Source organism: Notolepis coatsorum, assembly GCF_963971535.1.
Source record: "Notolepis coatsorum genome assembly, chromosome: 1".
In the NCBI taxonomy this organism is placed as follows: Eukaryota; Metazoa; Chordata; class Actinopteri; order Aulopiformes; family Paralepididae; genus Notolepis; species Notolepis coatsorum.
This window is the reverse complement of record NC_140165.1, coordinates 164554236-164581816: the sequence shown is the minus strand read 5'-3', so window position 1 is coordinate 164581816 and position 27581 is coordinate 164554236. Positions and strand designations below refer to the sequence as shown.

General features: G+C 42.4%; 1 protein-coding gene across 1 annotated transcript in view; it reads right to left on the bottom strand.

Moving 5' to 3' along the window:
• Positions 1-27581, bottom strand: part of LOC311223399 (glypican-6-like) — a gene marked incomplete at its 3' end in the record, with an annotated part of 851697 nt that overhangs the window by 242778 nt on the left and 581338 nt on the right. The window contains exons 6-7 of the mRNA XM_084308187.1: positions 17591-17734; positions 5295-5324 (exon numbers count right to left, since the gene is read on the bottom strand). Coding sequence (XP_084164313.1) covers positions 5295-5324; positions 17591-17734 — 174 coding nt within the window. The remainder of the gene's footprint in view (positions 1-5294; positions 5325-17590; positions 17735-27581) is intronic.

Below are 27581 nucleotides of genomic sequence, written 5' to 3'. Positions count from 1 at the left end.
GTTTCAGACACCGAATTTATAGCATTGCAAATAAATACTTTGAAAATCATGTATCTGAATTTATTTGCTCCGAATTTACCTATGCGAAATAAAAATGCAGTGTTAATAAAACAATTCGAATGCATAATAAAATTCAATTCGACACCAAAAAAAAACGATGCATAATTGCGGTGTATATAATTCGATGTAAAAAATTCGATGCATAATTGCGGTGTATGGAATTCGATGTAAAAAACCAACATCCGGATATCCAGCTGCAGAACCACATAACCACCACAGCAGTAGCAGGCTGAGGCCCCTCGCTTCCATTGGCTGATTTGGGTCACGTGATTTGGGTCACGTGACCGTCCCACCCAATGGCTGAATTGGAGTATTGCACTGCGGAATTGATTGATTGATTGATTGAAAACTTTATTAACAGATTGCAGAATGGGTACACGTGACCGCCACAGGCCCTGATTGATTGATTGAAAACTTTATTAACAGATTGTAGAATGGGTACAGTGACCGATTGATTGATTGATTGATTGAAAACTTTATTAACAGATTGCAGAATGGGTACAGTGACATCACAGGCCCGGATTGATTGATTGCTTGATCTGATTGATTGATTGAAAACTTTATTAACATATTGTAATAATAATAATAATGGATTGGATTTATATAGCGCTCTTCTCTGACTGACTGTTGCTCTGACTCAGAGCGCTTCACAGAGTCCATTATTCGTTCATACACAGTCATACCGGTGGTGGTAAGCTACAATTGCAGCCAGAGCTGCCCTGAGGCAGACTCACGGAAGCGTGGCGAATAATCATCGCCTACGGCCCCTCCGACCACCACCAACATTAATTCACATGCATACACATTCATACGAGGCAAGTAGGTTAAGTGTCTTGCCCAAGGACACAACGGCAATGGGATGGACATGGGCTTGAGCGGGATTCGAACCACCAACCCTTCGATCATTGGACGCCCCGCTCTACCCCTGAGCCACGCCGCCCCACAATTATGCATTGAATTTTTTTTGCCGTCGAATTGAATTTTATTATGCATGCGAATTGTTTTATTAACACTGCATTTTTATTTCGCATAGGTAAATTCGGAGCAAAGAAATTCAGATACATGATTTTCAAAGTATTTATTTGCAATGCTATAAATTCGGTGTCTGAGACTATAAATGCGGTGTCTGAAATAATTCAGATACAAAAATGCGGTGTCTGAAAAAATTCAGATACATGTTTTCAAATTCAGATACATGTTTTCAAAGTTATTATTTTCAATGCTATAAATGCGGTGTCTGATTAAATTCAAATACTTCTGGCACTCATTTGCTTCCATATACGTGCAGCCATAAGAAGAATACGTCTCATACCACTAGGTGAAACTAGGGTTGCACATTTTACAAATCTATGCTCAATATCTTTACTTTACTTTACACTGGCTTACATTGATCTTTAACGTTGCATATTAAGCTTGTATTGCCAAATTTAGATGATGAATAAAACGTTGAAGCTTGTAAATGCACGGACGACGACAAGCACAGAACACAAACGCGCACTGACCCTCTGCACTGCAGGCTGTTTCTCCCCTCCCCCCTCCCTGCCTTACTACAGGTGTCGGGTGTCCCTAAAACAAAACTATGAATTAATTATATCATGTTTGTAACACAGTAGGGTCATTACAATTTTACAGTTTTCTTTCGTTTTCTTGTTCGCCCAATAATGTTAACCAATGGAAAGACACACACACACAGACACACACCAAGTTGATCGAAAGAAAAGAAAAAGCAATACATACTTTTCCAGACTGATCATCTGAGCTCCTCTCCAGTTGAACTGCTACTGTGTTTAAATCCAAAATATTGATAAATCCTCTGCCATTGTTGTGTAACACTAACATGTCATCTGTTCTCTAGTCTTCAGTCTTGGCTTCACGTGCAGTTAAATCCTCTCTACAAGTGAAACAAGTACAAGCCTAAGTTGTTAAGGGGGCAGTAGGCAATTAATTTACTCAGTGGAATTTACTCACAGAATGACACCAGTATCACTGACTACCACGTCAAGCCTATAGACAATTATTCTATTTAATAATAATAATAATTATTATTATTATACAAAATATATAATAATAATTACAAATATTTTTTTCCTGTTGTACCGAACTCGTACCAAACCATGACCACAATACCGAGGTACGTACCGAACCGTGGCTTCTGTGTACCGTTACACCCCTAGCTACTAGGGATGGGTACCTTTCACATTTGAACCGATACCAGTACCGGTACCGGTACCTGTGAATCGATACCGGTACCCAACGGTACCTTTTTTCTGTACTTTAGTCTCAAGAAATTTAATTTACCTACCTCAGTCGTGAAAAAAAAATCCAAACTTCAAATAACTACAATTTCGACAGTTTTCGGCTTGCCATTGCTCTGACTGCTTTGTTGTTGAATCAAGTCAAATCCTAGGTAAGCATATATTGTGCGTGTGAACGTTGACATGAAAAGAAAAAAGTTAATAATTTTTATTTTTTTTATTTTATTTTTTGTATCTCACTTGATTCGATACTCGGTAGTACCGACGTGTTTCGGTTCGGTACCTCAAACGTACAGAATTCGGTACCCATCCCTACTAGCTACTAATAATAATAATAATAATAATAATAATAATAATAATAATAATAATAATAATAATAATAATAATAATAATAATAATAATAATAATAATACTAATACTAATAATAATTAACACATTCAGGGCCATTGGAGGCCGTCTAATCTCACGCTAAACGGCCAGCATTTCAAAACAGACTTGCATTGTATGTGAGGCTGTTTGTAGAGCTAAATCTATACTTTATAGTATTGCTATCTGTCCAAATGGCTTAAAGAAATACTTTTTTCATCAATATGTTCTCATTTTATAGCCTCGTGAATATAAGCGTTATATGGGGTTTGGTCTAGTATATTTCCTGGAAGGCGAGATAAAGGGCGCTAAGCTAATAACATTAACGTTTCGGCACTACAGAAGCTGGAGCTAAAACGCAAAATGCATATTGTCTGTATTCATGGTCCACCATGAATGCATGAAGGGGGAGGGGCAGGGGACGTCGTTTCTGATTATTGATTACCAATAACCGCGTTAGCCTCAGTAGCCACATTCGCTGATCGGCTGGTTGGCTAACAAAGCAAGGCCTGATCAGCGTGTCATTTCTGTGAAAAATATCTTACCGTGGGCCGGTTGGATCCCCAAAAGGATTTCCCAGTTATCGATCACCATCTGGTAGATCGATATGTCCATTGGCTGATGATATATTCCTTTACTGCATAGTGAATTCGGCGTCACAAAAGGTATTCCAAGCTACAGGCTACACATATAGAATCCAACTAACTGGAAACTCCATTGAAAGTAAAAAAAATAAGGTACCATTCTGCCACAGGGAACACTGCATTATCGAGACAGCGCCCCTAAGAGGATCTGGCCGGTAATGCACTTTTCAGAATTCGAAGAGTGGGGTAAATCTACAGTGCTTCTCGGTAACATTGAGTAGGTTATTAAAATGGAATAAAAGCCAAAACAACCTTGCCACGGACATGTCCATGGTTGGCCCTTTAAGCATGGCGCCGAAACACAGACATATCCGTGGTCGGGCGGAAATGTGTTAAATGCCAATGACAACAATAATAACATTTCGTATTGTTGTTATTGCCATCCAACATTAGGTAAAGTCTGTATGTGTGTGTGTCTGTCTGTCACTCAACTCTGTTTTGCAGTTGTTGACAGAACAGTATGTCCTCTAAAGATAAGGCAGGGCCAGCAGCAGAAAAAAAGAGGGACCTATCGTTTTATTTTTCAAAATAATAGCCGCCCAATAAAAGATCTCATCTGACAGAACAGCAACAATTCCTTAGAGTCTCACTTCAAGGTTTTCTCAAAAGTTGGCATCCCTGCGCTCCTGCATTTGTCAGCTGAGCTTGAGTTGCTTGAGTCGCTAAAAGCATTAGCTTGTTATGATTTGCAGGACATATCTACAGGACCTTAAGTAAAATATTTTACAAAAAGCTAAGACAATGGTAAAACATCTGCCAATAAATTTGTTTAGTTTTGCACAAAAAGTTCAATTGACTGTAACTTCATGTCATAGAAATGAATCCACTTCAAATTCATCACTGTGGTTAGAAACATGATTATAAACAAATGTACCAATGGTGGTGATATTTATATTTGAAGAAAATACACCTGTTTAAACTTTTGCATGCATTGTGACAATAGCAAATACTCCATTCCCCATAATACCTTGCGTATGCATAAACACAAATCCAAGTAATATGTGCAGAATACAGCCGACAAGGAACATGTAAAAATGTATGTACACAAACAATGCCACTTACCGTCTCATAGAGGGTGCTATAATAATAATTCAACCCGGAACCCCACTGCCTGTTTGACCTAGAGACGTGAAACGTTGTCTAAATGTGTCTGAATATAACAAACCATTTTGCCTCTAGGATCCATAATGGATCCACCATTTTGGAAGATTGAAAAGCCTTCAAAAATCTATTTTCTTTGAATTATTATTAGTATTTCTTTTAGATTTGTTCATTCATGGTTATACAGTGGAACCCGGTCCATTGCTGCCATGCATATACTGTATATATATATATTTTTGTGATTTTACTTGCTTGCTCTGGGTTGTACTGTACACCAAATTTGGTCAACATGGGTTGTTAAAATACATTCATAAATAAATGTACAAATGTATAAACATATTTACAAATGTATAAATAATTGTACTTGACGTGACTAAATGCCTTCTTAAGTGCCCTACTTGTTAAAAATGGTAAATAAATAAACGGCAGATTAAAATAAGCCCAATAGATACCTATGATATGGACACATTTTGGAGAGCAAAGTAAACTCTATCAAACGACCAAGTGGTTTGAGACAGAGCTCACACACTCTAATCTAAACGTACCATTCTATATAATTGTGTTGTACCAAAAAGATACCATAAATCATCAATCAATTGATGCTCACATGTTTTCCATCAACAGCACCAGAGCAATGCAATTAACTAAATAGCATGATCAGAGATAAGAGTGAAGGAACATGGCAAACAATGAATTCAGCTGCTGTAAGGCAAACAGACACACCACATTATAGGGCCGTCGGTTGTGATCAATATATACCTCTGAGCAATGTAAAGACATGAAAAGGAATGGAGCTACATGGAGGCCTGTTCAAAACACCACAGAACACATGACTTGGAGGATGGGAAGAGGAGGAATGAAGCCTTACACTGTGTTGCATTGTCCTCCAGACAACCCTCTGGGAGCAGCAGAAAAACACACAGGAAGAAAGAGATTTAATTGGACATCGGTGTGAGAGAGAGAGAGAGAGAGAGAGAGAGAGAGAGAGAGAGAGAGAGAGAGAGGGTGAAAGAGAAAGAGACAGACAGAGAGAGAGAGGGTGAGAAAGAAAGACAGAGACAGAGAAAGAGAGAGAGGGTGAGAAAGAAAGACAGAGAGACAGAGAAAGAGAGAAATACAGAGAAAGAGGGAGAGAGAGACAGAAAGAGAGTGTGTCAAGATGAATGTACATTGGTTAGGAAAGCAATAGGTAGCATAGCATCTGATGTGTGCTGCAGCTGAAATATTCAATCCCCCAGCGGTATGAGAGACGCAGAAGATCACACACATGTTATTAAAGTGTTGCCTCAAGGTGTCACAATCAAACCTGATGGATGGAATGCTCAGGGTCTGCATTTATAAAAGGAGCATTTGAGCATCATTCTCAAGAGGCCCAATTGTGAGAAAGTATCTATAAATATTTATTCAACGCTGATTTATTTTGCACACAATCACATGTGATGAAACAGTTTTGCACACATTGATTTAGTTTGACGGTTATTCACAGTTAATGTTGTTTTAATATGTCCTCCAGTGATGTTATCAGACACTGATTCACACTGATTCCTTGTGCTGGGTTGATTGCAGCTGAATTCTCTGTACCAAAGAAGACAATCACACATGTTGATTTGTATCCTTAAGTCATTGCTAGGTAAGCTGCCCTTATATATCTACAGACTTCTGTCCTTTTATACTTGCTTTTTTAATACCAGACGAGCAGCCAATGGGATGCTTTTAAATGTTCCTTTGATGCAGTCAGAGCTTGGTAAAGCTGCATTCTCCCACTATGCTCCCTTTTTATGGAATACGCTGCAAGTAAAACTTTGTCTAGAGGCACTTCCTACTGCGAATGCTTTTAAAGGTATGCTACGATTAGCCCTTCATGAAAGATATAACTGTTTTACCTGATGCTATTGCTGATCTGATTATGCTCCTTGCCACTGCACAAATGGCCTTCTGTATTTATATTTGAATTGTATGTTTTTTGTTTAATGCCGTGTTGGTCAGGACTCCCTGGAAGAAGAGATCTTCTTAATATAATAATAAAATAAATGATGGGAGATTTAAAACAGGGATAGCGGTGTGTGATTATGGGCAAAAAAAATCGCTGCTGTTCTTTGTCAAAGAGCTTTAATTTGCCTTTAGTTTGCCTCTGTGTGAAACATAAAGATGTTTACCATACAGAGCAACATGTTCCTCTGTGAATAACAGAGGAAGATGCTTTGGTGACCGTGACATTTTTCGAACCCTGTAGAAACAAATAGTATGCCTCGGCTGTGTGCATCCACTATTCCACTGCATGAATGAGACACTGCATGGATTCAACTCAATGCAGAAAACACACGAAACACTAACATTGCTCATTTCATATTTAAATAAACATTAATATGATAAGAGGGGCAACGATTCCCAGTCGAGTCCCTGTCTTGGTAGATCTGGGTTTATGGATAGAGCCTTCGCTACAATGTGTTTAAAGGGGAATGCCACCCATTTAAATAATTTACATACATTTCCTGTGCCCAAGGACAGTTCAGTCGGTATTTGCAACACGGTCTCATCAGAAAACGTAAATAAAGTACTAATTGACCACAGGAAATAGCCATAATGTTATATATTTACTAGAGGTGGGCATAGATAATTTTTTTTAATCTAGATTAATCTATCTGCAATCCTGGATTTAATCTAGATTAATCTAGATTAAAATGGCTACAATTTTTTTTTTTAAATCTGCCGAAGGCATTAAAAATATGTGTGTTCTACCCAAATAATGACCAGAAGTAAGTCCTTACTTTTTCTTTCCTCCTTATGTTTCTCAGGCCAGGTGGCCCATTACACCATGAGCCCATCTCCCGTTTCCAAAATGCAAAAAAAGCTGTTTTGCTATGATAATTGGTAATGAAATATCAAAATAATGTTCAATAAGATGTACTTGTGTTTAATAAGTTGTTTTATTCAGAAGTTAACACAAATAAATAATATTACCAGTACAGTACAGTATCTAGCACACTCTCAGGAGCAAAACAGAAAGAAGCATTTCAAACTTGAACTATGTGACATGGCTTGACTCAATCAGTCCAATCTCTATTTCTCCTTCTTCACTCAGGCAGACCAGCTTGTTTTATGTAGCGGTGTCTACTTATAGTGCCGACCACCGTAACACTTCCGGGATTCTGAAATCAGGGAGGAGATTGTGGGGGGGTCAAATGAATGAATGTGGACGAGAGCCGTGATGTAAGTGGTTGCCGATACGGCTGTGGGGGTGCTAGAGACATGATCGAATTGACGTTTATGCGCCTCGCTCTCCTGAACACGGCGTGACCCATAACTAATCGATCAGAACTAAATCGGCAGAGAAAAAGCCCATTTTAAAGCACCTATTCCGCATGGACATGCGCAGAGTGCCCATGGAGTCTGGACGACGCGAGATGACGCTCGAATGAATGTGGACTGTTCTATCAGAGGGGGGAGCTTCGATGGTCATGTAAGTGGCTTCAGACCGCTGCACTTAAATATAAACATTAGTCTACCTGGAGACTCAATGAGGTAATTGTAGATGTCGCCATAAGACGCGTCTGGCCATTTAGTGGGATCATTTTTTCATTATCCTGTTCGGCTGAAAGGACACTGACCACCGAAGCTCCCCCCTCTGATAGAACAGTCCACATTCATTCGAGCGTCATCGCGCGTCGTCCAGACTCCATGGGCACTCTGCGCATGTCCATGCGGAATAGGTGCTTTAAAATGGGCTTTTTCTCTGCCGATTTAGTTCTGACCGATTAGGAATGGGTCACGCCGTGTTCAGGAGAGCGAGGCGCATAAACGTCTATTCGATCATGTCTCTAGCACCCCCACAGCCGTATCGGCAACCACTTACATCACGGCTCTCGTCCACATTCATTCATTTGACCCCCCCGCAATCTCCTCCCTGATTTCAATGTAACGCGGAAGTGTAGTGGTCTATAATATTTTTCCCGTTGGGTGCCAGACAGGGCCAAACCCTGCCAATGCAAATCAACTGCTCCAGTGGAGTTGCTCAGTGGCCAATGGTGTCAACTGTGGTTGTACTGGGCAGCTCCCAGGTGTGAATGGAACTGTGTGCATGTGAAGCAGGGCGTTTCTGAAAAAGAGCATCTGTGCTCAGCGAACCTACCCTGGGTAAATAAAGGTTTTAAAAAAAATAAAATAAAAAATTAGATTAACTAGTATCGCGTTAACGCAGCACGTTAACGCCGTTAACGGCCCAGCTCTAATATTTACATATTGTATAGTAATATATTTACGTTTCGTATCGGTAAACGTCCAAAAGAAATCACTTGGCAGGAGTCAAACCAACAATGGTTTTGGTTAGTTTAAGGTAACAGTGTGGTTTGGGTGAGGCTATCAGAAAAGTGTGTTTTGGTAGTCTTGAGGTAAAGACACTTGTCTCCCATAAGGGTGCCCAGGGTTTGTTCCCCAGCAGGGGAGCTCAAATATCTTCTGAAAACGTTTTGGAAAATCTTTTGGAATATGTAATATATGTACTTATTTGTAATACGTACTACACATTGTACATTTTCATAAATACATCAATATATTACTTATGGCTGTAACATGACATATAATGTACCTTTTTCCTGTGGTCGATTAGTACTTTATTTATATATATATTACGAGATCGGGCTGGTATTTGTGAACAGGCACCACTCTCTCCTAAAGCTAGAAATCCCTCCAATTTGTGATGTCACTGGGATGTAAAATCTGGCGCTGATCCATAGACAATGAATGGGGCTCTGACTTTATGAGGCCATACAATGTTTGTGTGAGCTTTTACATACAAAACAAAAAAAAGTGTAAATCTAATCTTTCTTATTTATTTTCTAGCACCTCTTTCTTCCCTTGTATTGACAAGGTCATTTTTTGTAGCAACACATCAAATTTAAAATCAAATTAATGCCTGGCTTTCTTGTCTTTCCTACCTGGCTCCCTCACATCCAAGAGTAAGGCTGTGGTCATATTGGACACCTTTTTTCCATTGTTTTCAATAGTTTTGTCACAACAGGCGTGCGTCTCCTCCAAACTACGCATCTCGTGTTTTTTAAGCAATGCCTTTTCAGGCACTCTCAGTTGTAAAGGTTTCAACTTTAGCCACGGAACCCACCAACATCAATGTCACCTTGGACCAATGGACCAATAAAATCAAACAAGGGGAGGGATTACAAGGGGAGGGATATCTGAAGAGAAATCGACAACAAAACAAACCAACCAATAATTGATTCGCCTATTGGACTAATGGGTGGAAAGCAAGCACGTAGCCCTGATAAATGTACCCCCTGAGGTCGCCTCAAGACCACCAAAAGCGGGGAGGGTCCTAGCCCCACAGTCATCCTAACGAGGAGCGTAAGGATAGAACTCCGACACTATGGGTAATAGGGCGCAGCTCCCTAAAATGCACAAGCATGAGTAGACGTGCATACAAGTTGTAAAAAGAAGTCAGCACACCATCTGCAGTGTTCCCAAGTTTAATTCAATTTAACACAACGTTTCGGCCTGTGGCCATTTTCAAGTCACAGGCTGAAATGTTGTGTTAAATTGAATTAAACTTGGGAACACTGCAGACGGTGTGCTGACTTCTTTTTACAACTTTACATATCTATTTTTGAGTCAAGCACTTTGGATGTGCGTGAGTCTTTTCTATTACGTAGACGTGCATAAAACCCACAGTCTACATCGCACATCCCTGCTAACACACTATAACTAGTAGTGGGATGAAGAAGAGGTCCCAGCACTAAGGACCGCATGAGAGACAGAGCTCTAAGTCATGTCGATCAGATATAACCTGACAAAAGGACCCGGGGAGGACCATGAAGCCGCAGTGCAAATGTCCTCCATGAGACCCCTCTAAGCAGGGCAGCAGAGGCCACCACACCACGGGTAGAATGCACTCTCATACCTGCGGGGGGAACCTGTCCAGCCAAGGTGTAACAAAGGGCGATGCCCTCGCACAACCAATGCGACAGGCATTGTTTTGACAGCACCTTACCTTTGTTAGGGCCACCGTGATAAACAAATAGTTGACTGGCAGTGGTAGCCCTGAGGTACCGTGTGTGCTTAAGATATATCGCAAGCGCACGAATAGGACACAACAGGTGAAGGCTCTTTTACACTTCACCTGCACAATATCCCTGGAGTGATAAAAGCTCTGGATATTCTTTGGCACAAAGGCTGGATTGGGCCTCAGAGTAACACTGCTATTACCCCCCTATAGACAGGCACTCTGGTTGAACCGAAAGAGCACATAGCTCACCCACACGTTTAGTGGAGGTGACGGCCAGGAGAAACACAGTCAGCTGATTCAATGGCGCACGCTCGAGTGGTTCAAAAGGGGCACCCAAAAGGCTAATTGGAGGTCCCAGCTTGGGAACAAATTATGTTTAGTAGGCTTGAGACGCCCTGCACCCAGCAAAAAACTTATCACAAGAGGGTGGCTGAATAGCAGCCTGCTCTCAAAGCCACTATGACATGACGATATAGCCGCAGCATACACCTTCACTGTCGAAGCCGAGAGCCTATCCATGATAGACAGAAGGAAGGACCGAACCAAATTCAGAGGACATGAAATCGGGTCCAGATCCTTAGCCCAACACCACCAAAATACGCCACTTCCCTGTGTAGTGGACGGAGCGCGCTCCGGATGGTAGTAATCACATCAGCATTAATACCTATCCTTTCCAAATTCAACCTCTCAGCAGCCAGGCCATCAGACGCTGTCCCAGGACCGGCGGCCGAAACACAGAGCCATGTGCCTGAGAGAGGGCTCCCTGAGACCATGGGATTGGCCACTAGGTGGAGCCACTAGGAGTTGAATTAGAACAGGAAACCAACAGGCTGATCCCCGATCAGGCGCAAGCAGGATAAGAGTCCTATGTTCCCGACGTACCCGCTCCAAAAACTGGTGTATCAGATGGATGGGGGAAACGCATACAGTATTTTGTGTGGCCACGGTGTATAGAGAAGGCATTGTTGTCCTTCCGACTGACTGCAAACCACAGGGGCCACTGGTGGGACTGACTGCTTGCAAACAGGTCCACGTGGCCTACCTGAATGATTGATTGATTGATTGATTGATTTTTATTGTGGAGTAAAAGACAGCATCCAAGGGATAAAAACATGAGAAAGTGCAAAGTCCATCATGGTCCCTGATTTTGGACATGGACAGACATCATAAAACATAGAGCATCATAATAAAACATACTAAAACAGAGCATCATAATAAAAACATAGAGCATCATAATAAAACATAGAGCATCATAATAAAACATAGAGCATCATAATAAAACAAAGATCATCATAATAAAAAACAGAATAAAACATAATAGCAACCCCATACAAAAAAAGCACTTCCTACCCTCTCCTTCCTATGGCTATTCTATACTTCACTGGCTAGCCATTTCTTTGTGGCACGTCTAAAACTTCCCCCCTCTTCGATGTTTTTCAGGGCCACTGGAAGCTTGTTCCACTCCAGTGCTGCAGAATATAAAAATGTATTTGTGCCCATTAGGGAGTTAAATCTTGGCAGAATAAAATCCGTACTGCTCCTTCTAGTGGAGTATGAATGATTGTCACGGAATCGATTAAAATAATTAGATAGATATTTCGGACCTGTATTTTGAACTATCTTGTGTGTGAGACCTAATTTGATGTGAATTACCCTTTTATTGACCGGAAGCCAGTTTAGTTGCCTAAAGAAAGTTGGCCCTAGGTGAGTGCGTGGAGGTAGTTTAAGGACTACTCTAATTAATTTGTTTTGAGCTGTCTGAACTGATTCCAGATCAGTCTGACTATGTCCGGGTCCAGTCTCCACTCGTCTGGGTGGGGACCTCCTCGTGACATTAAGTCTGCTCCCACATTTCTTTTGCCAGAGAGAGCCCTCAGCCTGCGCAGATTGCGAGATGCCCATAGCCAGAGCTCGACTGCCGCCTGGTGGAGATGGGGGGAGCGCACCCCTCCATGTCTGTTCACATAAGCCGCCAACGTTATGCTGTTTGTCTTGACTAGGACATGCTTGTTCCTCACAAGAGTGATAAGCTCCCTGAAGACCAAATGCACTGCCTTCAGTTCTAATACATTGATATGTAGGGTACACAGAGCAGGCCAACTGTCCCCTACTGCGTTGGTCCGTGAGGGAGGTGTCGTGAGACGTGACGCTGCCCATGGGGACTGGTGAGGGTCCCCGGTTTTCTCCAGTGGTTGAGGTCCCCTATTACCGATAGAGGGACTCTCAGGCACCTCAACTTGCCTCTCACAAGGTTGATGCTCATGCTGGAAAACCACCTCTGTATTTTCCTCATAAAGAGGAGGCCAAGCGGGACCACAGAGCGGAACAGACTGAGGTCCAAACGACACAGAACCACATTGCCCAGCATATTGTTGGCCAATGTGCAATCGATAGGAAATAAACTGGACGACATCAGAGCACGGATCCAATTCCAGAGGGACATTCGGGATTGTAACGTCCTCTGTTTCACAGAAACTTGGCTGAGTCCAGATGTCCCGAATCACGCAATAGAACCGGCAGACCACTTCTTCGTCCTTCGCAAGGACCGGACGGCAGAAGAGTCACTAAAGAAGAAAGGCGGCGGCATTGCCTTCATGATAAACAAGGAGTGGTGCGATGTAGGCAACGCAAAGGAACTGTCTAACCACTGCTCCCCAGACCTGGAGTTTATCACGATAAAATGTCGACCCTTCTTCCTCCCAAGAGAGTTAACGTCCATCATCCTCATCGGAGTGTACATTCCACCACACGCGAACACTGGGGTCGCACTTTCAAAACTTCACGATGAGGTAAACAAACTCCAGACAGCTAATGTTGACGCTGCCATTTTGGTTCTGGGTGATTTCAACAGCGCGCGTCTTAAAAAGGTGTTGCCGAATTTCTATCAGCATGTGACCTGTCCCACCAGAGGCGAGAACATATTAGACCATGTATACTCGCAATTTAAGAATGGGTATAAGTCACAGGCTCTTAGTCCATTCGGTAAATCGGACCACGCCGCCATCTTTCTTTTGCCAAAGTACAAACAAAGTCTCAAGCGAACGCCGGTGGTCTCGCGAGAGGTCAAGCGTTGGGCCGTGACGTCAGAGGAGTCACTCCAAGCTGCACTTGAATGCACAGACTGGAGTGTATTCCGTGATAACACAGCCAATATTAACGAATACACTGAAACGGTGCTTGACTATGTCTGTACTCTGGTAGAAGAAACAATCCCCTCCACCACAATTAAAATCTACCCAAATCAAAAGCCCTGGGTAGACAAATCCGTCCGTGAGGCTCTGAAAGTGCGCACATCAGCATACAACACCGGGCTGGAGACAGGCAACATGGAAGAACACAAGATGGCAAGATACAACGTCAGGAGAGCAGTAAAAGAGGCAAAACGGCGTTACAGGGATAACGTTGAACTTCAGTTTGAACAGGCTGACTCTAGAGGCATGTGGCAGGGCCTCAGAACAATGACAGATTACAAAGGCACCTCCCTCAAACTGAACAATGACATCTCCTTAGCAAATTATCTCAATTCCTTCTATGCGAGGTTTGAGGCTGTGAATAAAAACACCAGCCTACAAACCACGGCAATGGGGGGGGGGGGGGGGGTCTGCTGATGGAGACTCAGTGTTCAGGGTAACAGAGCATGAGGTGAGACGGATCTTTAAAAAAGTGAATATCAGGAAGGCAGCAGGACCGGACGGCATCCCCGGCCGCGTCCTAAAAGTCTGTGCCGACCAACTGGCCCCGGTATTCACTGACATCTTCAACCTGTCCTTGGAACAGGCTGTCATCCCCACCTGTCTGAAGAAGTCCACCATCATCCCTGTACCCAAAAAATCTACGCCCGCTTGCCTCAACGACTACCGCCCTGTAGCCCTCACCTCCATAGCCATGAAGTGCTTTGAGAAGCTAGTGAAGGGCTACATCTGTTCCTCCCTCCCCATCAACCTGGACCCTCTGCAATTTGCATATCGCCCCAACAGGTCCACGGAGGACGCCATAGCCCATGTGCTGCACACAGCAGCATCACACCTGGACAAGAGGCAGGGGAACTATGTGAGAATGCTGTTCATCGACTACAGCTCAGCATTCAATACCATAGTCCCCTCCAAACTCATAGCCAAGCTCAGGGACCTGGACTTGAACTATGACCTCTGCCAGTGGGTCTTGGACTTCCTGACGGGCAGACCCCAGGTGGTAAGAGCAGGCAACTGCACCTCCTCATCCATCACGCTCAACATAGGGGCCCCCCAGGGCTGTGTTCTGAGCCCCCTCCTCTACTCCCTGTACACACATGACTGCGTAGCACAGCGGAACAACAACACCATCATCAAATTTGCTGATGACACAGTAGTGGTGGGCCTGATCTCTGCCAACGACGAAAGGGCCTACCTGGAAGAGGTAGAGAACCTGTCACAGTGGTGTCACGAGAACTGCCTCTCCCTGAACGTCAGCAAAACAAAAGAGATGATTGTGGACTTCAGGAGGTCGGGGGTCAAGGCCTACAGCCCCCTCAGCATCGACGGGGCACCGGTTGAGAGAGTGAACAGTTTCAAGTACCTCGGAGCCCACATATCCGAGGATTTGACATGGACCACACACATTGACAGTGTTGTGAAGAAGGCACGACAACGCCTCTACTTCCTCAGGCGCCTAAGGAAGTTCCAAGTCAGTCAGAAGATCCTTAGGAACTTCTACTCATGTACAATAGAGAGCATCCTGACTGGCAACATCACCTCCTGGTTTGGGAATAGCACTGCACAAGACCGTAGCAGACTACAAAGAGTGACACGTTCAGCCGAACGCACAATTGGAGGGGGGCTTCCCACCCTCCAGAACATTTACAACAAGCGGTGCAAGGGGAAGGCTAAGAGAATTATTAAGGACTCGAGCCACCCGAACAACTGCCTCTTTGAACTGCTGCGGTCAGGCAAGCGATACCGGAGTCTTAAGGCGAGCACAGAAAGACTCAGAAGAAGCTTCTATCCCCAGGCCATCAGGCTGCTAAACGAACAATAAACACTATGCAACAACCATCAAATGCACACAGCACACACACCCACACGCACACACTCACTTAAACAAACAACACACTGCAGCACCCACTCTCCACACTTTAGATCACACAAACACACTTTATATTTATTGATAAAGGATTTGCACTACAACTCGTACACCTACTGTAAATTGTACCTAAATTGCACCTCATCCTATTTCTGCCTTGCACTATATAGTATTGTATATTAGTACACTACACAGTATTGTATATTATATGGTAACTCAGTTACGTCTACTCTGCATCGAACATTGTACATATGTCTATACTGAACACTGTGACCTCATTTTTTTACTTCTAATTTACATGCTATACTATGTTATTTTATTTCATACTTATCTTGTCTTGCACAGTCTCTGGAGTGTAACAGTAAGAAGCATTTTGTATAAAAGTATTCTGTACTTCTGTATGACAACTATTAAAGAAACTTGAGAAACTGGACATGTGTTCCACCACCCACCTGGTCTGGGACCTGGCGGCCTCCTCCGACCAGTACGTCATCCAAGTAGAATACAATCCTTATTCCCTGACAACGTAGAGGTCCTAGCACAGTCTCCAAGCACTTGGTGAAAGTGTGGGGGGGCAGAGAATAGCCAACCGGAATTCTCTGTTATTCATATGCTACTCCCTGAAAGAGAAAGCGCAGGAACTTCGGGAAAAATCGGGATGTGAAAATATGCATACTTCCGCTCTATGGATGTGAACCAGTCTCCCACCCTGACTGCATGCAGTAGGTATTTGACGATCAACATTCTGAACAGTTTCACCGGAATCCACATATTGAACAGAGATAGATGCAGTATGGGTCTGATTCCCCCCGTTTTCTTGGGTGCCAGAAAATATTGGGAGTAGACACCTCTCATTACGTCCTCGAGTGGGACAGTGATAATGACCTGCTTCGCCAACAGAGATTGAATCTCGTCGGCCAAGTCTGTCACCGCTGCGGCATCTGACAAAAGAGTAGGGTTCAAACCCATGAACAGAGGGTGGGGCTGGGAAAATTGCAACACAAGCCCAAATCTCAGCATTCTCTCTATCCACCCCATCATATTGTACTTGCGTAACCATATGTGGTAAAAGATGCAAGAGTAAGAGTAAGAGTCCCGGTCCCTTCCGCCATGCACTGTGGAGCCAGCCCCCACATGGGGGACCCCGACAGAAAGGTAGGGTTAGAACCTGGAGAAACACACATCACATCAGCCTCAGATAGGAGATGACGCTGGTCCCCATATGAGCTAGGTCCACTAACAGAAAACTGGGGATCACTAGCTCTGCGGCCCAACACAGTGTAATCATTACTCAGATTATCCTGAAACTGTAGCCCTGTGATGGTATCATCACCATCTATATTACAGGCACCCCACACACCATAGCCACTGTTAGGACCTGCGGTCTGGACCGGGGAAGTGCAGCCCTAATAACCCAACTGGCCAGTTTTTTTTCATTTCACACTTGATTGAAGAAGTGTGTTTTTAGTCGACAGCAAAAGATTGGTCGGCTATCCTAACTGGGGTGGGAAGTTCATTCCGTCATTGTGGAGCGAGGACAGAGAATTGGTGGCTTCTCTTTGATGACCCTCCCGGAGGGTCTGAGGCAGCCAGAGGATGTAGAGCGGAGGGGTCTTGTGATCCGGACACCTGGTTATATACTACGGAATTGGGCATGGCTAGGTAGATGTAAGGTGCATGAAAAAAGGTATTTCAATGTGCGCCATAGGGACGAGCATAGTCCAATAGGCGAAGCAAGACGCGAAGCCAGTATGAAATATAAATGGGCAGTGCATTTGGTAGGCAGTGTCTCTCTGAAAAGCACAGATAATTGGTTGATTGATTGATTGATTGACTGATCCTAAGCCAAATAGCAAGCAGTACACTATCTCATTTTCCCCCAGTACCTAAATAACATTTCAGACTGACACTTCACATTCGCTACAGAAAATCAAAACATTTAAGATGCTTTTCCCCCGTCATTTGCATTTTCCATGTTGTCAAAAGGGAGAATTACTAAGTGATAACATCTGATAATGCAGAATTTAAAATGTTTGCAACATTTCTGATGTTGCGCCATTTCCTAGCAAAGACATTTGAAGTTAAGACCTTACCAGTCGGTCCAGGCTGGTGCCAGATGCTGTGGTGGGCCTCTCCTCAGGGGCGTAGGGCCTGAAACGAGTGTTAAACACGTCTGAGATTCCACGGGCGGACCGGCCCATTCCTGATGGCTTTGGCTGACCACACCCTTGAAAAATCTAGGATGACAAAGAGCAATAAAAACGATCATGAGAGAGCATGCTAGCAGCAGGCGCCAAGGCAAGTTAAAGGTGCTATAGATAAAAAATCTATGTAGAGTAATCATATTTTTTCGATTCTGTGTCGGAGTGTTCTTGAGACACTTAACTGCTCCCGATGAGCAGGTTGGCATATTGCATAGTTGCCTCTGCTGTCGGTGTGTGAATGTGTGAGTGAATAGGTGAATGTGAGGCATAAGTTGTTGTATTAGCTGCTATTTTAGCCACTATTCTAGCCATGGTACTATTAGGGTAAAGGTTATGTATCACCATAGTACCTCTTTTGTACTTAACCTCTTAAAGATTGGACGGCTCGGCGACGGGCCGTCACCAGGCCATGTGAGCGGCGCGGCGCGTGATCGGCGCGGGGAGCGGAGCGGGCGGTTTTGACATGAGCGACGGAGTGGGTTTTAAAATGGGTCGGCCGACGTCCGGAGCGAGAGTTCTCCTCCGCTCCAATCCGCTCCGGGCCGCTCACAGTGGTTTAACACTGATGTAATATACATGCAGTACAATGCCAAAGCAACAGATGGCGATGTACAAACATGAAGGCCATTTTCAACCAATGAGAAGGGTGAACCGTCACTCACATCCTGTTAGAAAAAGTATATGACGCCATTGTTGTTGTCGTTAGCTTACATGCTAACGTTAATGGCAGCGACCATTAACCATTGTGACCATTGTGGCTAGGCTAGCTATCATCGCTTAGTAGAGCTATAAACAACGTTATTTAACATTGCAGAATGGGTACAATTACAATACGGCTCAATACAAACAATTGTTAAGGGGCCCAGGGGGTGTAGACTGTTGTAGTTTGGTCAAATCAAGCAAATTTACATCATGCTCCAAAAAATATATATATATATCTGCCGAGCGATGTGGAGCGGGGACTGGGGAGCGCTCGATTCAAGGTGAGCGGTGAGCGACTTGGGGGCGGGGTCAACATGAGCGATTAGCGTAGCGGAACAAGCCGTCTAGAGCAGGGGTTCCCAAACTTTTCAGGCCGGGGCCCAGAAAATAAGGCGCAAATTTTGGAGCCAATAGTATCCCACATGAGGGGTGATTGCAACGAGAAAGGCAAAGAAGAAGCCGGACAAGTTGTTTGTTTTGACTAGCGCATGGGAATCGATGGGAGCGGACAGCCTTTTTGGATAATCATGCCGAATTATTGCCGGTACACAAATTACAAAAACCTCTGTAAAACAATCATCTTCCGTGGTAATGTTATCAACTTTGGACCTGTATTAGATAAGACTTCAGGAGCCCTTATGTTTTCCAGCTCCTACCTCTCAGCTGGAACTCAAAAACAGGCATCTGGCAACAAGTAAACAGAAATAGCATACCGCGCGGCAAAGGGAACCGCTCCCGCCTACCTCCGGTCAATGGTCTCTAACTACACACCCTCAAGACCCCTATTCTCTGCATCTTCTGGCCGCCTCAAACCTACTCCTATCCAAGCTCCGGGAGGGTCATCAAAGAGAAGTCGCCTATTCTCAGTCCTTGCCCCACAATTAACTACCCACCCCAGTTAGGATAGCTGAACCCCGTCCAATCTTTCCTACCTCTGTAACTCCATTTCATTAGCAGAGAGTGATTCACAGAGTGATTCTTCCTATTGTGGAAGAACGTTCAGAATGTTTCCTTTCAAAAGAGACCAGAGACATGCATGTGCTATAAGTATAAAGTATAATAAATCGAAAATTACTTTGGATATGCAAACGTCAGGCATGTTATGCAGAACTAGCCCCATTTTTGCCTGATGTATAAGAGGTTAAATAATACCATGGTATAATCCAGCGGTTCTCAAATTATGGGTCACGACCCAAAGTGGGGTCGTGGGTAGTATAGGTGATAGTGGGATCGCGCATTGGCAAGTAAAATTTAAAATTTAAAATTAATCTATATATATAATTTTTTACATTTTATGTTCTGGCAACATATTTTGGCTAAATATGCCTTGTTTTATAAATGTGTATTGCTAACATAGCGCTGTAATTAAATGTTCTAATAAATATGGATGATCAAGTTCAACAACGTGCGCTTTTATTTTGATATTCCACGTTGAAATTACGTAATACATTAAGTGTGGGGTCACCAAAAAGATTGCTAAATAAAATGGGGTCGTGGTATACAAAAGTTTGAGAACCCCTATACTATAGGCCTAATCAAATTTAAAACAAATGAAACCATGATACCGATGGTAATATCTAGGGGGGGGATCAAATCTATGATTCAAATAATGTCGGGTTAAACTTTCTCCTGGCCTACAAGCAATAAACCGCTTAGCTCGCTAAATCCAATAGGTGGTGCTATGTCGCCGGGCCGGGCTGGATAGACCTCTTGAGAGGTGCAGTGCAGAGCATCCATGGGACCATAGGCTGGCTACGGAGGAGGAGAAGTAAATTAAATGAAATCGGCCCCATCTTCAATAAAGGACACACTTTGGATTGTATAATCTCCCCGGGAAGAAGAAGCTTGTGGGAGGAGCCACTTGTCTTGTCAACGAGTGATAACGAGGCAGCAAAGATAATCTGTCAGGGTTTTCTTTAAAAGGTTTTTTGGTTTAATTTCAGTGGGTTCCTTGTAACGGCCAAGAGAAGACCCATGTTCTGTTCTGTTTGTGAGTATTTTTTTGTTAATAAGATGACAGAGTTTGGCCTTTTTGCCTCTGCCCCTCTGTGATCCCGTTGCAAGACTCACATGATATGCAAGCTTTGCAAGATGAAGATGAAGTATTTTGAGAATACTACCAACATGAGGCCTCTCATCGTACGGTACGCTATCAGAGACCAGAGACGAGGAAACCTACAGTAGGAAACATTCAGTTGGGGGTTAAGTGCCTTACTCAATAGCCCTAAAGTGGTTGGTATTGAGGGAGTCAAGAGGTAGAGTCTGGTACAGATGCAGCGCTCAAAAATCAAACCTCTCCTGCTTATCTGCTGCTCCTCTCCTGCTCATCTCCTGCTCTTCTCCTGTCTCTCGTGCTGTGATTTTGTGACTCCTATTGTTCTGGACCGGGCCAGATTTCACACCTCCACTGCCTCCCACAGGCTGGGGAGGTTTTCATCTTACATTTTTATTCGTCCCAAATGTCCCAGCTCCATCCGATTCCTTAGCTTTTTTCACTGTTTACTTATCATGCATTGCGACACTAATATATGGTCAGTATCCCAAGTCAGACTGCCCATATACAAATTATCTTGGGGGTCTGAGGGCAGTAGCCCCCGACCCCCTCCCTAGGGAAACACTTAAGTTAAGTACCCTCCCTTTGTTCACGTTTAGACCCAGCCACCAGCCCCAGAAAATTAACACCTGAGTGCTAGACTTAAGTGGCACACAAGCAGCACACAAGCAGCAGAATTGATTTGATTTTTGAGCGCTGCATCTGTAATCTGAAGGTTCTCGGTTCGATTCCGGTTCCTCCCGGCAGCATGTCAAAGTGTCCTTGAGTGAGACACTTAACCACCAAACTGCTCCCGATGAGCAGGTCGCCACCTTGCATGGTCGCCTCCACCATCGGTGTGTGATTGTGTGAGTGAGTGGGTGAATGTGAGGCATGAGGTGTAAAGCGCTTTGGATAAATAAAGTCCATTTACCATGAAGAAACCCTATCACCAGCTCCAGAACAGATGTAACAGTAACAGAACAGTAGTTCAGGATAGTAGTTATCCAGACTGTAATCATACTAATCTTAACTACCCACCTCAAACTATAGTCTACCCATATACTATAATAATAATGCAGGACCTCGGCATGCAACAAACTGGACATGCAATTGGAGCGACCACACACACACACACACACACACACACACACACACACACACACACACACACACACACAGTCTTTTTCTCAGTCGCTGATGCAATAGAGTCTCTGCGCCTAACTCATCCCGTCATCCTTCCCCCCATGGGCAGCCAGGAGCAGATAGGCCGTCAACGTGAGCCGCGCCCCAGGGACCAATCCATGTGCTCCTGTCCGTCTTTGTCAAGGACGCCACACCGTTAGCGATCTGTTGTTGTGCATGTTTTTCCATTGGGTTTATCTTATCGGGGGGAAACCCTTGCGAGCACGGGGAGAACATGCAAACTCCACACAGAAAGGCCCGGGAGATACCCCACCTGGGTACCTGGCATCATGGAAACCTGGTCCCCAAGCGGGAATCGAACCCTGGACCTTCTTCCTGTGAGGCGACAGTGTTAACTACTACACCACCGTGCCGCTGTATACTCTGTATGATAGTATGTACAACAGTGCTATATATATTAATTAGTGCTGTCAGGCGATTACAAAAATGTATCTAATTAATTACAGTATTTGTCATTAATTAATCAAATTAATCACATTTTAATCGCATAACCATTTTATGCCTGATATTCTATATTCTATAATCATATTTCAAATTGCATATGTCCGGATGGCAGAATTCAGTACTGTATCTACAAAACCTTCTGTTTAATCATCTTCCATCTATTAATTTGCTTAGATTTTTCTGGTCTGGTCAATTTGAGCATAGTGTTATTCACAGTCAACGATAAAAAAAAATTTATTGATATTGTCATTTGGTTTATTACAATTTACTCAAGCCTAGTAACAGACACAGTATTTCTGACACTGGGAATACATTCCCTGAGATCCATAGATGTCCCTAGAATCAGATACCAAGAACATGCAAATGGACCATATAAAAAAAAGTCTGTAAATATGTATTCTACGTTCTTATGGAATGAATGAGATAAAAAAAAAAGTATATAAAAAAATAAGTTAATTTTCATAACGCGATCATTTACTGTGTAATTAATTTATCTAATTAACGCGATAAACTGCCAGCCCTAATATTAATTTATATTTACTACATATATATATATATATAGTATCGTGAAGCGCAAGGACTTCAGATGTTGTGAAGTGGCTGGGGCGAGTAGCGGTGCTCTAGGGGTTAAACTCACTCTCATCCTCAAAAGACAGATAGACACGTTCCAAAGCAGTGAGTTCACCTCTTGGTATAGCGGTCTGTGCTGTTGCCTGCGGCGTGGGAGACCCAGGTTCAAAACTCCCACGGGGCATCGAAGTTTAAGGTGACAATGTCACAACCGTTACATATCCATATCTGTCTGAATATACTTGCATAATCCTCCTACAGTATATACCTGCATATAACCCATATAATACTGTATGATAGCATGTATATATCCACATCTGTCTGTACATACTGCACATAACCTCTTACATATCTGTGACGGATGTGTCTGTGCGCCGCACCCGTACATATTAACTTGTTCCCTCACCCTTATCATTTGTTTGGTTGCTTCAACTCTACAGCCAGCCGTCCTAACTCTGGGCAAACAGAGCAGCTGCAACTGGTCCACCCTAAATAGCCGGATGGGGGTGGTGGACCAAACCATGTCACAGGAGATGTCGGGGGGGGGTTCCTTGTATTGTGATTTAGTTTATTATATGTATTTTCCTTATTACTTAAGATTATTGGTTGTTTAGTTCGGTAGATATGTTATATGTTGTATGTTTATTGTTTATTTGATTAATGTGCATTTTTAAGATAGTAGAGTCAAATATAAATTAATCAATTAGCCTGCCTATGTTTATGTGTCTGGCCAGGACCTATATATATAGTTTGAGTTCTCTTTTGTGTGGGGTCTTCCGTTCTGTTCAGGTCTGTTTTTGTCCTGCTATATTATTTGGACCATTTATGTTATATTTAAATTATGTTTTTGAAATGGGTAAAATAAAACCCTTATTTTTTGCCAAAACCACTGTGTCCTCCTTGTCTGGCTGCTTGGTCCCTTACAATATCTGTAGATGCAATATCTATGGTATATCGGTATATCCCTTACCTACTCTTACTAGTTACGCTGCTGTCTTTATACCATACTGTCTTTATACCTGTATCACTGTACATATTAATATTACAACTCTGTACAGTAAGTACATACATGTGATTAGCACTATACTCAGTAGTACTCATTTACATATTTTATACCCAATGCAATCTCCTGTACATTGTATATTACTATTGCACTTTACTGTTACATTTGCACTCTGGTTGGATGCCAAATTTAAATGTGTTGTACTGTGCTGTATTATGACAATACATTTGAATCTAATCTAAGGTAATTTTTAGATCAAATACAAATGTATGTTTCCTTCATAAATGAGGTGTCTGATAAACCTTGTGACCCTAATGTCCATGGCCTACTGACTGTTCAAGCTCCTCCATTAAAAAAAACACTTCTCAGGAGGATTTATAATTAGACTTTTTTGTGCTTAAAGTGGTACTTTACCAAAATACCACAGTGATGTATTATTCACATAATCTAATTGATATCCCAGTGCTGTAAACTGTGTTGAATTAATTCATTATGTTTGAAAGTTATTAATAGCTACCTAGTTTGTAATTGTCCTCTGCGTGATGTCATCTGGAGGACACCTAGTCCATGTAGGCTACTGCTGCTAAATGCAGCTCAGCGGATACAAAACCTCAAATAAAATTATAGCGTGGCTTCAAACTTCAAAGAGGGAATATGTTGAGAAATGTTCATGTTGGTACGTTGTTTCTATGGAGTATATGGCTACGTTCATACTGCAGGCGAGTGGCCCAAATCATTTTGGCTCATATGTGACTGAGATCTGTGGGTTTTCACAAAAGCGTGAACAGCACACATCACATGGAATCTGAGCTTTTCAATTCTGATACAGTACATAAGATAAGATAAGATATTCCTTTATTGGTCCCCTTGGGGAAATTCAGGAGATTCATAGTGGTCCTAAATCAGATACAGGTCTGATTATTTGCAACACGACCTCAGTCTGAACAGTCACGCGACTTTCATGTCACTCTAGATTGACATTTTGTAAAAAAAAAAACACAACCTGAATACAAAAACATTTAATATATTTAATATGATTTAATCTCCTGACAGCCGGGCTGAGTTATTATTTATGAATGTGTCATATACTGTACAGTAGGTCACGATATGAAGCTTAGTCAGGTGTTGTGGATTGATTTAAAACATTTACAAACAAGCAGAGCTACCCACAGGATACAGTACTGTAGGCAGAGTTCAAGAGACAAATGTTCCCTAAAAGATTTAGGGACACAACAGTGTCTTCTTCAGAGTGATACATGGCATTAGAAACATAGACAATTTGAACCCTTCCCACAATTGGAAGCCTGTTTATTGGCTAAAGGCAGGGAGGGGTCAGGCTGGATAAGCAATTCATATATATATATATATATATATATATATATATATATATATATATATATATATATATATATATATATATTAGGGCTGTCAAAGTTAATGCTTTAATTGGAGATTAATTAAAATTATTAAAAAAAATGCATCTAATCTATGGAGTGAACATTTTTCAACGTTGTGAACTTTCAGCAGTATCTTTACTTGTTATTTTTTTGCATTGACTCATGCACCTTTTTGAAAATCATCTGACATGAAGATGGAACACATTTTTGTTGTTAATATGATTTATATTACTGGTAGTTCATACAAGACATTATCGTCCTCTAAGCCAATCTGCACTTTAACATAGGCCTGGGTTTTTTTTTTTTTATTTCTGTTAGCGCTGCAGATATAAGAAATAGGTCTTTAAAGCTGAGTCAATGTTGATGGTTTTGTTGAACATTTGTATTTCACAGGAGATAAACTGTATTCAAATATCAAAGAAAGCTATTAAAATAGTATTTGAATCTAAATATACTTACTTTGTGTTGATTCTACATTAATTCCATGATTTTACTCAAGTACCATCTGTTACAAGCTTCGGTCTTAAGTAGAATAATTACAGAAAATTGTGAGATTAATATTAGTAAAACAAATTTAATCTATTGACAGCACTAATATATATATATATATACATTGACAATGTCCTTTCCACATTAATAAATAGACCAGTAACTTTTCCATCTGCATAAATAAAAGAAAGCAGATTAACTATGTATGGTAAAAACACAAATTAATCCACCTGGACAATTGGAGAGGTAATTATCATTTAGCTCTAAGGATTCCTTAGAGTAGATGTAGATGTAGGATGAATAAAGCCTTTAAACATTCATTTTATTTACTTGATGTTGTCACTATTATTAGATACAGTTTACAATTTCTCTCAAGAACTAAAGAATATGCGTGGCAGCGCTGATGGACGGGGGGGGCAGCAAATTTGATTAGATTGAAATATATTGTCATCATACAGCACAAGTACACTGCTGCGCCAGTGTATTTATTGTACGTTTTATTTATTTGATTTAATATGGCATATCTATTTGCTGGATTATATAATAATAATAATTAATTTATTTTATAAAACGCTTCTCAACCGAAGTCGCATATCTCTGATCATGCACTGAGGAGCCGGACCAGACACTCAAACCCTGTGCCACCCCACATCCAGGTACTGTCACCTTGGGCACATCTGCATCAAAGTTCATGACTGCTGAATCTTTTTTTTGCACTCTGATTTCACATGAGCCCATTTCTTTTTCACTTCAGCCGCTGTGCGCTCCTCTCGCGATACCACGTTAACTCGCCCCATGCCGCTTTTTCTGGGTGGCCTTGTACCCGTATTGACACTACTAAATAAGATGTCATGCTAAGATGTTCTACAGTATGACTTACATAATGGTCTTTATACCGGTATCACTGTACACATTAATACTACAACTCTGTACATGCATCTGATGAGCACTATTACTCAATAGTATTTATATATTTTATACCGAGTTTAATCACCTGTGCACTTTATGTTACTATTGCACTTTACTGTTACATTTGTACTCTGGTTAGATGCCAACTTTATTTTCATTGTATTGTACTTGTGCTGTATAATGACAATACATTTTAATCTAATCATAATTTTGATCAATAAATAAATGTTGCGTTGCCTGTGGACTCGGTCCTGTGCACACGGTCCTCACAGGGGTCAGGGGTCAGCATGACTGAAGTGCAATGCTTCGCCTCTCTCTCCCTTATAAGGAGCTGGCGGGGGGGCGTTTTTGTATGCAAATTCAGGTGTACGATAACGTGCTTTCAGTTTAAGAATGAGTGACGATCATTCAGCTGAGAGAATTTTGGCCATTTTTACGAACACAGTTTCACACGTTCAGGCATCCAGGAGGAGGACTTTCATACAGTAAATGTGTTTGTATGAACTACTTACGAAGATAGTTACGAAGATAGTTACGTACACTTTCGATCATGAGGTCCAATGATCTGTTTGTGTTCCAAGATGGGCTCAGTTCGTCATTACGCAGATTTAGGACATGGGTGCTGGGAGGGTAAACTCCATGTCCGCACATACAGCCCCTCAGAATAATGTGCAGAGTCCAGTGCATGGGCTTCAGTTTTGTGAGGGCTACATCTGAGCAGGTGCCGCAGCCTGTTGGCTCCCCCCTGAGGTGGCGTGACCCTGCTACTCAGCCTGTTGGCTCCCCCCTGAGGTCGCGTGACCCTGCTACTCAGCCCCGACGTGCGGGCCGGGCCGTCCTGGATGCTTGCACTCCACAGCTGATTCCATTCTTCAATCAGCGTCGGCTGTCGCTTCCCCTGGGACTATACGTTTCTGATACAGTCCTGTGGACGGCGCAAGTTCGTTCTGTTGGAACATAGGTTTGTTGCGTCTTAAAGTAATTCTCTAGACTATTTTGTCTCTCCTAGTTCTCGTGATTTACATTCAGATTTCTGTGTACTTAACTCTCGTTGTTGGTGCGCTTGTTATCCGCTTGTTGTTAATCCTAACCTCATTCTTCTCCCCCCTCTAGCGTGGGTAGATGATT